Source organism: Asparagus officinalis, unplaced genomic scaffold, assembly GCF_001876935.1.
Source record: "Asparagus officinalis unplaced genomic scaffold, Aspof.V1 AsparagusV1_Un474, whole genome shotgun sequence".
In the NCBI taxonomy this organism is placed as follows: Eukaryota; Viridiplantae; Streptophyta; class Magnoliopsida; order Asparagales; family Asparagaceae; genus Asparagus; species Asparagus officinalis.
Genome location: NW_017972739.1, coordinates 5,570 through 21,483, shown reverse-complemented (window position 1 = coordinate 21,483; position 15,914 = coordinate 5,570). Strand labels below are relative to the sequence as shown.

General features: G+C 34.5%; 2 protein-coding genes and 1 pseudogene across 2 annotated transcripts; all 3 read right to left on the bottom strand.

The window, feature by feature from the left end:
• The window catches only part of LOC109827843, a 31,003-nt pseudogene extending 19,327 nt beyond the window's left edge, over window positions 1-11,676 (bottom strand).
• Window positions 11,677-11,847: 171 nt separating this feature from the next.
• On the bottom strand, window positions 11,848-12,864 carry LOC109827842. Its single transcript, XM_020394864.1, has one exon. The coding sequence runs from the start codon at window positions 12,862-12,864 to the stop codon at window positions 11,848-11,850; it is 1,017 nt and encodes a 338-aa protein (XP_020250453.1).
• A 272-nt stretch (window positions 12,865-13,136) lies between these two features.
• LOC109827841 lies at window positions 13,137-14,195 on the bottom strand. Its single transcript, XM_020394863.1, has one exon. It carries the CDS (start codon window positions 14,193-14,195, stop codon window positions 13,137-13,139), a length of 1,059 nt encoding a protein of 352 aa, XP_020250452.1.
• Between the last annotated feature and the right edge of the window lie 1,719 nt (window positions 14,196-15,914).

The window sequence follows — 15,914 nt, the reverse complement described above, 5'->3', positions numbered from 1 at the left end:
AAGTCAAAATAATGAAAAATACCAATCTGACAAAGAAAAACATAATTGAAGGACTCAATGCATTCAAATAAGAAAATACCAATCTGACAAAGAAAAACATAATTGAAGGACTCAATGCATTCAAATAAGTAATGAACAAATTAACAGTATAAAACTCAAAATAAATTAACACATACAAAAATCATAGAATATACTGAAACATAAATGCTTACTTACAATACTGACACTCACAAACATACTACTAGATAAAGAAGTATAATATATAAAAACAAAAACCAAGAAAGGTAAAATAGGTATATAAGAAAATGAAAACATAAGAAGAGCATAATTCCATATAATAAAACACTGATATATTTTAGATAAACATGGTCACACAGTTGATACTAGAAATAATGAATGACTATAAATCAATAAAAATAACATCGTAAATATAATAATCTACGTGAATACACTATAATAAAAGAGAATAGTAATTATAAAAGAATGAAAAGATAAAACACAAAACAAGTAACGAAAACAATGAATATAGAATGAATAACAAACAATGACACGATAAAAGACATAAATATCTAAAAATACCAAAAATAAATACTAAAAATAACACGTGTATACAATGTATATATCACAATGACAAAACAATACATCTCAAAAACGCAGCAAACAACAACAAATATGCAAATACACTATAAATAAACCATGAATAAATACTTTACATACTTACAAATGGTATTTAGAATAATCTTTTATATTGATTATAAAATGATAATAATAAATGATATGAGATAATATAACAAACATAGATAATTAATAACTCAACTCCAAACCTAACATTGTGAATAAATGCTTGAATATCAAAATAGAAATACATGGATCTTAGAACTAACGAAACCAAAGTGAACATACTAAAACAATCTAACAAGACAAAACTAACTGATAAAAACTATATACTGAAAATGTAAATGATAAGAATATACTACATATGTAGAATATTAAAATCATGAACTTATTAAAAATATGAATAATATATATTAATCTAGAACATAAGTAAAGGACAAATGACATGATAGAAAAAGTGCACACATACACCATATAGATATGCCAAAGTATATTTTAAATACAAGAAAATAATCTGAATATCAGATATGTTATGTGATGTATATGTAGAGTTTAGAGCAATGCAAAACACTTAATAACATAGTTTGAACAATTAATGTAGTGATACATAAAATAATATAATAAATAATACAAAAATCAATACAATTAAACGATACATAAGTCAAATCAAAGAAAATATAGTTGTAAAAATAATAACACATATAATAACGATCGGTACGAGGATAAAGGGGTTATAGGAAGAGTGTGTGTAGCCACGAAGCGATGAAACAAGTATAGTGGGAAGCCCCGGAGTCAAAGAGTGATAAGATAGGGACGAAACAAAATCTACCAAGAAAATAGGATAAGGCTCAAGAATAGTCTCACGGATGAAATCATGACATGCATCTAAATTGTCCGTTATATTCTCAATGGTAGGAACTCGGGAACGTCGACTGGCATGGGCCACCAAAAAAACCTGTCACGCTCCGCTTTCCAAAATACACGGGAATCGGAATGTGAACAAGCCCGCGACATATTAAATTAAGGAGAATAAATAAAAATAAATATTTCTCCTCAACCTAATACGCTAAGCATCTAGAAATAAATATAATACGAAGTCACAGGTCCCCGATCACAGTTAGCGAGAATATAATAAACAACACAGAATAAAATAATACATATCACAAATAAATATCATCCAAGACATAATATTCGGGTCAGCATGCCCTTATACATATCTGAACAAATGAATATTGAAGAAATATGAAATACATTGTTCAACAGAAATAGAAGGGAAAAGACTACAAAAACAACTAGGATCATCAAATAAGATGAGATACTGAACTTTGGCCTATTCTTTAACTCTATCTGCAAGGCACTCTTGCTGAGAATTTCCTGGCTCTAGCATATCTCCAAGCTGAACATGTTCTTCCTCTAAGTCTGACATATACCAGAGAAAGCAGGTGAACGTTAGCGTGCATGGCACACGGTAAGATCCCACAAAACAAATAGAACGAACAAAAACCCAAATGGAAAATGATACAACAACAGAAATGACAAAGAAACGTGCAATTGGAAATCCAACAAAATCAACCAAGTAACAAGTCGATCATGCAGCTAGCGATCAGAATAATCATCCAAGTATAAATATCATACAACTAGATGGAATTAATACTTAAAAAATCTACAACAAGAGACGTAGTACGTCGAGTGAAATAATCTAAACAAGGAAACCCTCATGTATATACCATATGTCTTAAATTGTAGATAATTAAATATTAACCCTGATCTATGTATGAAAAGAAATACAACTAGCCTACATCTCATAAGAATCCTAATCATCTTAAGTAACAAGGTCATGTAACTAGCTATTCTATAACAGGTCACTGGTCCACATCTCACACAGAGTCAACATTCATATCACCAGATAACTGACCGTTCACAAATCCCCTACGTGCATCCAAACCCGCGAAATGGTTCGGTGAGAGGACTACAAGCAATCTGATTTCGACCTGGTTTGAACTCAAACAAAACTTGGGTGACGAAACGATTTCACTGACCAAGTGCGAAATGGTTCACTTAGCCCAACAAACTAACCCCAGTGCAAAACAGTTTACTGGTGTGAGTCTAGAAGATACATCAACAGTCTTATCCGATCACATGAACCATGACTTTCTCATCCCCAGCTCTCTTGTATTTTCTAAATTAACGATCATAACCCCTATTAAAACTCTGGTTCACCATCTAAACTTAGTCAACACACACACACACATATCACTAAGTCTGTTCATGACGCACGAGGCCACTAAGTCATGAACTACTAAGGGTTCTCAATCACATCAAAGAGATAATAAATAAAACTAATTCTATACAATAATAACATGGTATGTCGAACATGATTAAACAAGTTTATAAAGCATGAATAATCACTACATTAAAACATAGAATACATGAACAGCCTACCACATAGTGAAAGCATACATAAATAGGTTTCATTGATAACTTACTACTGGGTGTTAAAACTTCTCATGTAAGCTAACCGTAATTAAATATCCTCTAATATAATAATACGATAAAAATAAAACTAAAAACCGATGTCGTTTTGCATATGAAATGTCGCGCTCTACGACTATCAGTTATACATTCTTAATTAATAAATATTCTTTTTTCCAAAATAATTCTTTAAAAATATTGCTCATTATAACTAATTTAAAATAAAATATTTATGTAATATATTAATTCTTTTCTTCATGAATAGTAACATTTCATATTTTATAAATTACCTTTAATTTATTTCTTTTTCGATAATATTTTGTAAATTTTAATTTTAACACATAACTTGTCATTTCAACTTATTATTCTAGAATAACTCTTTTTCCTCGAAATAAATTCTTTAACAAAATATTATAATTTCTTTAAAATAATTCTATTATCAAAATAAATTCTTTTAATTTATTATAACTATTCTAAAAATACTATTTATCGCATATCTATGATTTAAATTAATATTATTCAGCAAACAACCCACGTAGATAAATACTGTTAGACCCTAGAGGGGGGTGATTAGGGTCTTACGCTAATCTAATACCAATTAATAGCAATTAAAATTATGTTGATCAATATGTTCTTGCAAGAGATAGATATGAACAATAAGAATAATAAGAATATGCACAAATAAAATATGAGATAAGCAAAACGCAAACACACGATATGTTTACGAGGTTCGGTCCCCACGACCTACGTCCCCGCTCCTCACCTCGGGGAGATATCCACTATCACAATCCGGTTTGGAAGCCGGAACTTCTACACACTCGGTTTACAAGTTCACCGAAAACTCTCACACTACACAATCACTCAACAATCACACTTTACACACTAAGTGTAGGAATCTAGCCCGTGTCCTCCTCCTCAAGTGCTCGATTACAACCTCTCCCTAGGTTCGTCAATCGACGCCACTCCTATTGGATTTGACCCCGTCTCTCCCTCCTCACACTTCTCTCGGTGTACAAGTGTATTACAAGTGATTCTCACAAATAAAAGTTAAATACAATGATTTGTTCTCAATTAACAAGTGAGAACACAATGAAGCTCACACTCACTAAAACATACCTCACAATCCACACTATATGGTATGAAGATATTTAAGCTCAAAAAGTGTGTGTGATAATAGTGAATGAAAATAATATAACTCAATGAATATAGCTAATCAAATGAAAATGAAATAACAAGCTATATAAGGAAGAGTTTAGAAAAACTTCTCAATTAACAAGAAGAGCTGAAGAAATGATGATGAGGATGGATTCCTCAATTTGAATTCAAGGCTTCTTCTTTGTGAAAAAAACTGCTCTTTTGAAACAAGGCTTGAAAACAAGGCACTAAACACCTCTTAAACACTTTGTAAACTTTGTAAACTTGAGTAATCAATTTTCTTAAGTTAGTTAAGTGTTGAGAGCAGTAGGGTATTTATAACAACCCAATACATCAGTAAAAACCCAAGTAAAAAGACCAAAAACCCATTAGAAAACAAAGCAGAGAAATAGCCGTTACAGTGCAACGGCTATATCTGCGGTCGACCGCAGATCCATGTCCGGTCGACCGCCAAAGGCTGAAACTCATAGTGAGCAGAAGAATAAATTTTTTCCATCCTCCTCCGACCAAAGGTAATTGCAGATTTTTATCAGCCGACCAAATGTAAGTGCTTCACTTCTTATCTGCTTTACTTTATGTATCATAGAGTTTGCATTGAGGACAATGCAAAATTTAGGTGTGGGGGTGGGAATTAGTTATTTTTTCTCTTTATTTTACATTTTTAGTTACATTTTTGTTTTTTTCCCCTTTTTCTTAAAATTTTTTTTTTAAAAATATCGTCACTTGCCAAATTGATAGAGTTATGTAATAATTGATTTATTTGATAAATTTGAAATTTTCTAATCCCTAGTTGGTTATTTACTTAAGTTCACTTTTTATGATAACTCTAAATAAATTTCTTAAGAAATGATTTTCAAAGTAGTATACTTTACTTAAGCCTTAACTTGGACTTTTATTTAAAATAATGAAATTTTTGCATGCTTAACTTAGAGTTGAAAATAATTTTTTTCAAAGTGTCTTGATTTACATATTTTCAAAATATATATACATATACAAAAAAAAATTGCAAAAGAAGAGTGCGAAAAATGGGCACCAAAAAGAAAAAAAAACTCTTTAATTCAAGGTGATTCTATCTTATTAAGCCTAAGCTGACCGAGTAATTAAGCCCAAGGAGTATTTCCATACTTAATGACCTAAGCCCATTTGGGTTGGGATCCATTGGCCCAAAACTCGTTAAATGGTCACTTAGAAAGCCCGTTAAAGTAGAAAAAAGATCACCAAGGATGAAAGAGTTTTAAAAAAATAATAATAAAAAAAATAAAAAATAAAAAATTTAATAAATGTTTTATAGTTGTATATATGGTCTTGGAAAATATTTTAAATCAAGCAACTTGAAAATTATTTAAAACAAAGAGTTAGCATGTTCTTTTCAAAACTTTTAAATTAAATTTCTAAGTTTGGCTTGGTTTTGTATTGCTACAATGAGAAGATTTTCTTAAAAATATACCTTAGAGTTATATATAAAAATGTTTTCTTGAGTGATAACTGGCTCCAATTAGATTATCTAAAAGTTATCAAGTGAATTTAGTTATTTACTGACTTCTTTAATTTGGCAAGTTGACCGAATTTTGTGGGTATATTCACTGCAAACCCTCACGAGACTACAACTCGTCCACTAGGGTAACCTAGGGGTTTAAAGGCTTGTTGTATGCGCTAAATACAACCGCGATTCCTGCGAAAGTGAGTTAGGATTTTCTTTTTATTTTCTTTGCTAGAGGACTAGCAAAAGTTTAGGTATGGGGGTATTTGATAATTCATATTTTATTATAATTTTATATCCTCATTATCTATTTTATATGAATAAATATACCACTAATAATTGTTTTTATCTTTTAATTACAGGTTAATGAATAATAAATCTCAACTTTCCATCTCTCAACAAAAACTCATTGATTAAATGAAGAAATGAATCAAGAAGCCCATTGGAAAATTAAATTTCCAAATTATCCAAGCCCAAAAGAAGAATTAAAGCCCATGAAGCAATAAAGCCGAAAATACCAAGGAATTGTCAAATCATTCTAATGCACAACTCCTATTTTTATCATGTGATCTTGAAGGCCCAGCCCATCAAACCGATATTTATTGCTGCATTTTCTTTCACCAAGTGGACCGGACTTGCTGAGATCTTTATTTTCGGATTTGAAAAATCATTGGTTAATGGACCTGAGGACTTGGGACCGGAGCTGCAGATCACATAGGGCATTGGGAGCTTTGACCTTCAAATGAATGGGCCGGTGATCAAATGCATTGGACCTTGCTGCTTCTTTCATGGACCGGACCTGTAGCAACATTTGTTTGGAAAATCAAGCTCCGGACTTGCTCTTTAATTTTGATTGCTAAAGATCAAAGACCGAACCTGCTGCAGATTATCAAATGAAATGCAATTGGGCCGAAATTTAAATGGACCGGACTTCACTTGGGAGCTGCAGACTTGACTGATTTTCATTTATTTTTGAAAAGCAATTGGGCCTCCTATGTTTGGGCTAGAGAAGAGCAAAAAACAAATTCAAAGGTGGAGATTGTTGCTTGGGGCTCAAGACAAATCCAATGGCTCATATTCATTGAAGATTACTATAAATAGGGGTAGAGAGTGAGGGGTTAGCAGTGTGAAAATTTTGTAAACTCCTTTTGGAAAGGAGGGCTACTCTTAATTGAGAAGGCCTTCCAAAAAAATTATAACTTTAGTTGCAATTAATAAAAATAATTTTTTCCTCTTTAAATTTGTTCTTTCTCCTCTTTGTGGAATGATGAGGATGGAGATGAAGAGCAATTTGAAGGTTTGCATTTCTTTTCTCTTTAATTTCTTTTTTGTAATTTCTTTATTATTGCTTATTAGTTAAATTTAAATTCATGCTTGTAGTGTAGATTTATTTTCTTGTTTTTTTTTTATTTCTTTTTGCACTTTAATTTGTAGAGTAGATTTATTTTTCTTGCATTTAATTTCTGTAATTTATTTTGTAGTTTAGATTTTTTTATTTTCTTTGTAATTAGATTTATTTCTTGTTCATAGTTTAGATTTCTCTTTTCTTTTTAATTTTGTAATTAGTTCTTTTTCTTGTTTTTATTTCTTAAAGATGTGAATTTAATTCTTGTAGGAAGTTTAGAATTATATGAAACTAGTCTAATTTCCTTTATATTGTATGAATTATTCTCTTGTACTTAAAATGTTCATGTTTAGGATAATCAACTAGAGAACTAATCGGTAGAAGAAGAATTTGATAATCTATGCTTATCTTAAATGGTTTGATAGGTTATGCTTATGAATTCTAGGATTATTATCATGTTGTTGTTCTTATCATGAATAGTAATTTTAGCTTAGATGATAATTTGATAGGTTACACTTTCCTTAAATGGTTTGATAATCTATGCTTAATAAATCTAAGTTGAAATATGATAAAAAGAGAATAGTTTATATTTTGTAATTGAAATTGGTTAGTGGATCATATTCTAGATTTCTTACTTCTTTTGAATCCTCCATCTTGACTTTCTTAAATTTTCTTTTCATTCTTGGTTTTATTTCTTGATTTTATTCATTCATCTTTCTTGCCTTATGATTTCATTTATTCTTTAATTCTTCCTTCTCTCCTCTAAAATTCAATTTATTATTTATTGCAAATAGTCACAACAAATCACTCATCACATTCATACTTATTCTTTATTCCTAATTGTCATGCACAAAATATAAGAACCAAGTTTAATAATCTCTTCAAATCACATTCTTCGTGGGATCGATATCTTTTTATACTATAACTTGATAAATTGTGCACTTGCAATTTTTGGTATATAATTATGCCGCATCAACCATGGATGTGGTGTACACCACCCCTGAGTGTGGTAGAGTCTGCCATCCTATTTTAACTCTTTTTTCTGCAGTTTTTTTTGAGATGCCATGTCTTCCTTTCTTCACAACTGCATGATCGAAAAATAGTATAAGTTAAATTTGTGCTGATCCAATTGCCTAAAAAATAAAAAAAAATAAAATTTAAATGAAATAAATAAAAAAATGGATGAAAACTTAGGTTGTCTCCCAAGAAGCGCTCGTTTATGGTCATGAGCTCGACCCCTTTTGTGCTCAATTCTCCGACGAAGGGGGATCAGAAAGGATATAAGTGACCCATTTCTCGTTTTGTTCACCTACAATGTAATACTTCAATCATTGCCCATTCACCTTGAAAGATCCTGTTGTTTCGCTCTAAACTTCAACAACTCCACTAGGAAAGACCTCGTGGATTTGAAACGGTCCGGACCACCTAGACTTGAGCTTGCCCAGAAAAAGCTTCAAACGAGAGTTGAAAAGTAATACCATATCTTCTTGATTAAAATCTCTTCGAAGGATATTCTTATCGTGCCATCGTTTAGTCTTTTCTTTATAAATGTGAGCATTCTCATAGGAATCTAATCGTAGCTCATCTAGCTCATGAAGTTGAAGCTTTCTTTTCTCACCTGCGGTCTTCATATCGAAATTGAGCAACTTGATAGCCCAATACGCCTTATGCTCTAACTCAACTGGGAGATAGCACGATTTGCCATACACCAACTTGAACGGTGTCATACCTATGGGCTCCCAAGAAGCGCTCGTTTATGGTCATGAGCTCGACCCCTTTTGTGCTCAATTCTCCGACGAAGGGGGATCAGAAAGGATATAAGTGACCCATTTCTCGTTTTGTTCACCTACAATGTAATACTTCAATCATTGCCCATTCACCTTGAAAGATCCTGTTGTTTCGCTCTAAACTTCAACAACTCCACTAGGAAAGACCTCGTGGATTTGAAACGGTCCGGACCACCTAGACTTGAGCTTGCCCAGAAAAAGCTTCAAACGAGAGTTGAAAAGTAATACCATATCTTCTTGATTAAAATCTCTTCGAAGGATATTCTTATCGTGCCATCGTTTAGTCTTTTCTTTATAAATGTGAGCATTCTCATAGGAATCTAATCGTAGCTCATCTAGCTCATGAAGTTGAAGCTTTCTTTTCTCACCTGCGGTCTTCATATCGAAATTGAGCAACTTGATAGCCCAATACGCCTTATGCTCTAACTCAACTGGGAGATAGCACGATTTGCCATACACCAACTTGAACGGTGTCATACCTATGGGTGTTTTGTAGGCAGTTCGATAGGCCCATAAAGCATCCGAGAGTTTCATATACCAGTCCTTTCTCGAACGATTAACTGTTTTCTCCAAGATACTCTTGATTTCTCGATTCGAAACCTCCACTTGACCACTAGTTTGAGGATGGTATGGCGTGGCAACCTTATGAGTGACCCCATATTATCTTAAGAGAGCTTCGAATTTTCTTTCTATGAAGTGTGAACCGCCATCACTGATTACTGTCTGTGGCACTCCAAACCTTGGAAAAATAACGTTCTTGAATAGTTTCACAACCACTTTAGCATCGTTAGTGGGGGACGCTATCGGTTCTACCCACTTGGAGACGTAATCCACCGCCACTAAGATGAACTTGTTATTACACGATGACGGAAACGGTCCCATGAAATCTATGCCCCACACATCAAAGACCTTAATTTCCAAGATGGAGTGTAAAGCCATCTCATGTCGCTTCGAAATGTTCCCGGTCCTCTGACAACTATCACAAGATTTCACAAACTGATTTGCATCCCAAAAAAGTCTCGGTCAATAGAAACCTGATTGTAGAACTTTTGCACCTGTCTTTGAAGTGCTTGCATGTCCTCCGTAAGAAGATGAATGGCAATGATGGAGAATACTTGTAACCTCATCTTCAGGAACGCACCTTCTAAACATCCCATCAACACACCGTTTGTATAGAAATGGTTCATCCCAAAAATAATACTTCAAGTCAGCAAAGAACTTCTTTTTCTGTTGATAACTCAGATCCGGAGGTAAGACTCCATACACTATGTAGTTGACGAAGTCCGCATACCATGGTGCATCCAATCTTTCTATGGCTAACAATTGATCATCTGGGAAAGATTCGTCGATCGGTAGTTCATCCTCCTCCCTATCATGTGATTCTGGTTTCATCCTCGACAAATGGTCTGCCACCAAATTTTCTGTCCCTTTCTTATCCTTTATCTCTAGGTCAAATTCTTACAAAAGTAGTATCCATCGAATCAACCTAGGCTTGGCATCTTGCTTGCTCAAAAGATATTTGATGGCGGAATGATCAGTATAAATGATGACTTTGGACCCCACTAAGTAAGACCTGAACTTGTCAAAGGCGAAAACAACTGCTAATAACTCCTTTTCAGTGGTAGCATAGTTAACTTGGGCCTCATCAAGAGTGTGACTAGCATAATAAATTACATGAACTTCTTGTCCTTTCTTTGACCCAACACAGCTCCAACCGCGTAATCACTTGCATCAGTCATGACTTCAAATGGGAGATTCCAATCCGGCGGTTGCATAATAGGAGCTGTTATTAATGCTTCCTTCAACCTACAAAAAGCATCAAGACATTCATCAGTGAAATCATAGGGATCATCTTTAAGAAGAAGTTTAGTTAAGGGTTTTGTAATTTTTGAAAAGTCTTTGATGAAATGCCGATAGAAATCGGCATGTCCCAAGAAACTTCTTATTCTCCTAACGGACATTGGTGGCGGCAATTTTTCAATGATTTCCACTTTTGCACGATCAACTTCAATTCCTTGCTCGGACACCTTATGTCCTAGAACTATTCCATCCCTTACCATAAAATGGCATTTCTCCCAATTTAGGACTAAATTAACTTCTTCGTAACGCTGCAAAACTCGAGACAAGTTAGCTAAACAACCATCAAAAGTAGTTCCATACACAGAGAAGTCATCCATAAACACGTCCATAATGTCTTCTATAAAATCAGAGAAAATAGCCATCATACATCATTGAAAAGTGGCAGGGGCATTACAAAGACCGAAAGGCATGCGCCTATAAGCAAAGGTACCATAAGGATAAGTAAAAGTGGTCTTTTCTTGGTCACTAGGATGAATAGGGATTTGGAAAAATCCCGAATAGCCATCTAAATAACAAAAATAGGAATGCCTAGCCAATCTTTCCAACATCTGGTCTATAAAGGGAAGTGGAAAATGATCTTTTCGGGTTGCCTTGTTTAATTTTCTATAATCAATACACATCCTCCAACCCGTAACCGTCCTAGTAGGGATAAGTTCGTTATTCGCATTCTTAACTATGGTCATACCCCCTTTTTTTGGAACCACATGAACCGGGCTAACCCATTCACTATCTGAAATAGGATAGATTACACCAGCATCTAGTAGCTTAAGCACCTCTTTTTTAACCACTTCCTTCATGTTAGGATTTAATCTACGTTGGAGTAGCTTAAGCACCTCTTTTTTAACCACTTCCTTCATGTTAGGATTTAATCTACGTTGGTGCTCTATTGCGGGTTTATGATCATCTTCCAAGAGAATTCTATGCATGCAAATCGATGGGTTGATTCCCTTAATGTCGTTCATGGTGTATCCTATGACCTTGCGATGTACCCTAAGTGTTCTAAGCAACTTATCAGTTTCATTTTCATTTAGACATGCATTCACAATCACAGGATAAGTAGAGTCAGGGCCAAGAAATTCATACCTCAAAGAGGAAGGAAGGGGTTTTAATTCTACCTTTGGCGCATTATGCTTTTAACAAATAGATCCTTTTGGCTCTAGCATCAATCTTTCAAGCTTTGCATTTCGAAGTGGAGCAGTTGATGTTGATTCTAAAGATTGAGCATACGCGGCTACCTCAAGGTCTTCATCATTTATTGAACCATCACTTACCAAACATTTCTCAAGTGGATCAGCTGAGTTATTGTTTACAATTTGCTCATGTGTACACTTGTCAATGACGTCGATCCTGTAACAAATTTTATCAGTTAGAGGGAGTTTCATAGTATTACTTAAATCAAATTCTATCATCTCCCCTCCAATATTTAAAGAGAGCCTTCCATTTTTAACATCAATTATGGCACCTGCAGTAGCAAGGAAGGGTCTTCCTAATATAATTAGAATGTTAGAATCTTCTTCTATTTCTAAAATAATGAAATCAACCGGGATAAAGAACTTACCGACCTGGATAGGTACATCTTCAAGTATACCTACCGGATATTTTACCGATCGATCCGCCAATTGGAGTGATATCGTGGTTGGCTTCAAATCACCTGTGCCAAGCTTCTTACAAATAGACATCGGCATTAAACTTACGCTTGCACCTAAATCACACAAAGCACGATTAATAGAGACATTACCAATAACACAAGGAATAGAAAATGAACCTGGATCCTTAAGCTTAGGAGGCAGCTTATTCTGGATGATAGCACTACACTCCTCAGTAAGGGCCACAGTCTCGTATTCTTCCAACTTCCTTTTATTGGATAGGATCTCTTTCAAGAACTTAGCATATGAAGGTATTTGAAAAATAGCTTCAGTGAATGGGATATTGATGTGCAACTTTTTCAAAATCTCCAAAAATTTTCCGAACTGCTTTTCTAACTTAGCCTTAGCTAACCTTTGGGGAAAGGGTAGAGGAGGCTTGTAATGAGCGGGGGCCACATATTTCTCAACTTTTTCTTCTTTCTGCATCCGGGTCTCATTATTCACATCTATCATAATTTTTGTTTTCTCTTCATGATGACCATCTTCCCCATCATTTTCCTTCATCTTAGGTCCATCATATTATTTTCCACTCCTAAGGGTTATAGCATTCACATGACTTTTGGGATTCGTCTCAGGTTGTCCAGGTAGCATGCCTGAAGGCCTAGAGGATGAGGTAGCATTTTGCGCCAATTAAGTGATTTGTGTCTCTAACATCTTGTTATGCGTAGCTAAGGAATCCATCTTAGAGGACAATTGTTTTACTACCTCATTCGTGGTTTGTTGTTGTTGTTTAAACTTTTCATTCAATTTTGACTGAGTCATCACAAACTTTTCCATTATATTTTCCAAATTAGAACTTTGGGGAGGGAGATTAGATTGGGGAGCACGAAAACCAGGTGGACCAAAATTAGATGCGGGCATGGAATTTCCAGGTGGGTTTCTATAAGAAAAATTAGGATGATTCCTCCACCCCGATTATAAGTGTTGGAGAAAGGGTCTCCCTTCTGATTAAAGTTATTAACATAGTTAACATGTTCATTATCAGAAGTATTAAGGGATGAGGGGTTTCCTAATTGACATTCAAGTGCAGAATGACCCACATAACCGCATATCTCACATGCAATTGAAGTAGACACCACAGAATTAATACTCAAGCTTTCAACCTTTTTAAATAAAGCATCAACTTTAGAGGATATATGATCTAAAGCATCTATTTCATACTTGCCACCTTTTGATGTCTGAGCCCGCTCGTTCACCCATTGATAGTGATTTTGAGCCATGTCTTCAATGAGAGTGTATGCCTCATCTATTGTTTTGTTCATCAAAGCTCCTCTTGAAGCAGCATCAACAGTCATCCGAGTGTTGTAAGTGATCCCGTTGTAGAAGGTGTGAACAATTAACCACTTCTCCAGTCCATGGTGAGGGCACATCCTCAATAATTCCTTGTAGCGTTCCCAAGCTTCATAAAGTGACTCTCCTTCCTTCTGTACAAAGCTTGTGATCCGGTTCCTTATATGTGCTGTTTTACTTGGGGGAAAATACTTTGCAAGAAATACCCTGGACAACTGATCCCAAGTGGTGATGGACCCAGCGGGCAATGAGTGCAACCAAGTCCTAGCCTTATCCTTTAAAGAGAATGGAAAAAGTCTGAGTCGAATAGCATCATTGGTCACTCCATTAAGCTTCAAAGTGTCGCAATACTCCAAGAAAATTGACAGGTGGAGATTCGGGTCTTCAGTAGCACCTCCTCCAAACTGATTTTGCTGAACCATTAAAAGCAGTGATGGTTTAAGCTCAAAATTATTAGCTTCAATAGTGGGCCTTGTAATACTCGAATGCGTGCCTTGAGCATTTGGGGCAACGAAATCCTTAAGAAGCTGATTCTGATCACCCATTGTAGCTTGTTCTGTGTTTCTTTGCTCCCTTATATACCTTCTTATCTCTGCAAGAGTCACTGATAATTCAGGATTGTTTTCGTTGTGTACTTCTGTTTGATGCCCTTGCATAAAAGAAAGTGAGTAGCGAAGAGAATATAAAAAAATCTAGTCTAGTTTAATAACGTGAGCACTTAATATTAACACCGTAGTCCCCGGCAACGGCGCCAAAAACTTGATGGGCAAAATCTGCAAGCGCACAGACTCGTTGTAGCTATCAAGGTCGATCCCACAGGGACTAGGATTAATTACCAAATCTTACGTTATTCGACTAGCTAAACTAATGAGTAAATTAGAAGAGATGAAAATTAAAAGAAATAAAATAATAACTAATCATGTGGAAATTCAATATAATGAAGAGCCAGGATTGGGTTATCACCACAACTTCGATGCTCAATGATGAATTATTTTAGTTTTTGGTGTTAGTTTAAACTAAAAAGGGTGAATTAGCCTAAATCAATCTAAAGCCTCTTTCAAGGTCTAAAGATCGTGCCTAATTAATCTCAATTAACCTACTTTCGTGGAATTAAGATTAATCTAAACCCATTAAGCTTTATGCTAATCCAAATCAAATCCCCAAGGAATCTAGGCTACTTTCGTGGTTCGAGCTCCCTGCTTAATTTTTAGAGATCCGGTATTAATCTTCACCTTTCAGTCTTTCAATTAACTACCTATGATTGCTAATACGGTGATCAAGCGAATCAACAAAATTAAAACACTAGAAATCAAGTTTAAAGATTTAAACTTTTACCAAGAACCTATATCAATTCATCATCAATCACCAAAAAGTTGGGTTCTTTCCCAATCCTAGATAATAAATTTACTCACACATGATTGGGATAAGAGAATACATCAACTAATAATGCAAATCAATCATAAGAAGAAATAAATCAAAGAGAGGAAAGAATTAACCCGTCTTTCAATTGAAATCTCCAAAATCAAAACTTACAATCCAATCTTGTACAAGAGATTGATGTCTTTCTTCAATACTTGAACTCCAAAATAATTGCTAATTGATGGCTAAGAGAACATAACAAAGGATATCCAAAACCCTAAGTCAAAACATCTATTTATATGTCCCTAAAAATCTGGAAAATAGCTAATTCCCGTGCCACAGGTGTGGTCTGCACCACACCAGGGTGTGGTAGGGGCTGTTTTGCTGATTTTTTGCTTCTTTGTTTAGTTTTTGGTATTTTGGCTATAACTTTTGCGTCCGACCTCGGAATGAGGTGATTCAAGTTGTATTAGAAACCTGTTGAAGAGATCTATAACTTTTATCTTTTGAGATTTCCGAATTCAAATTGCATCATGGTCGAAATTCTAGTTCTTTATACTCGTGCATCTATTTTCTTCACGAACCATGCCTTCGAAATCTTGTTGTTACTTCAAACTCTTGTATAACTTCCGACGATCATCAAATATTTCAATCTTGAGCCAATACCTACATATAAGAACACAAACCATAACAATATCCTCGATCTAAACACAAAATATGCATTAAACACTCGTAAATCATGCTTGAAACACACTAAGATAATGTATCCTCGATCTAAACACAAAATATGCATTAAACACTCGTAAATCATGCTTGAAACACACTAAGATAATGCATATTTTACGTGTTTATTATGCATTAAACACTCGTAAATCATGCTTGAAACACACTAAGATAATGCATAT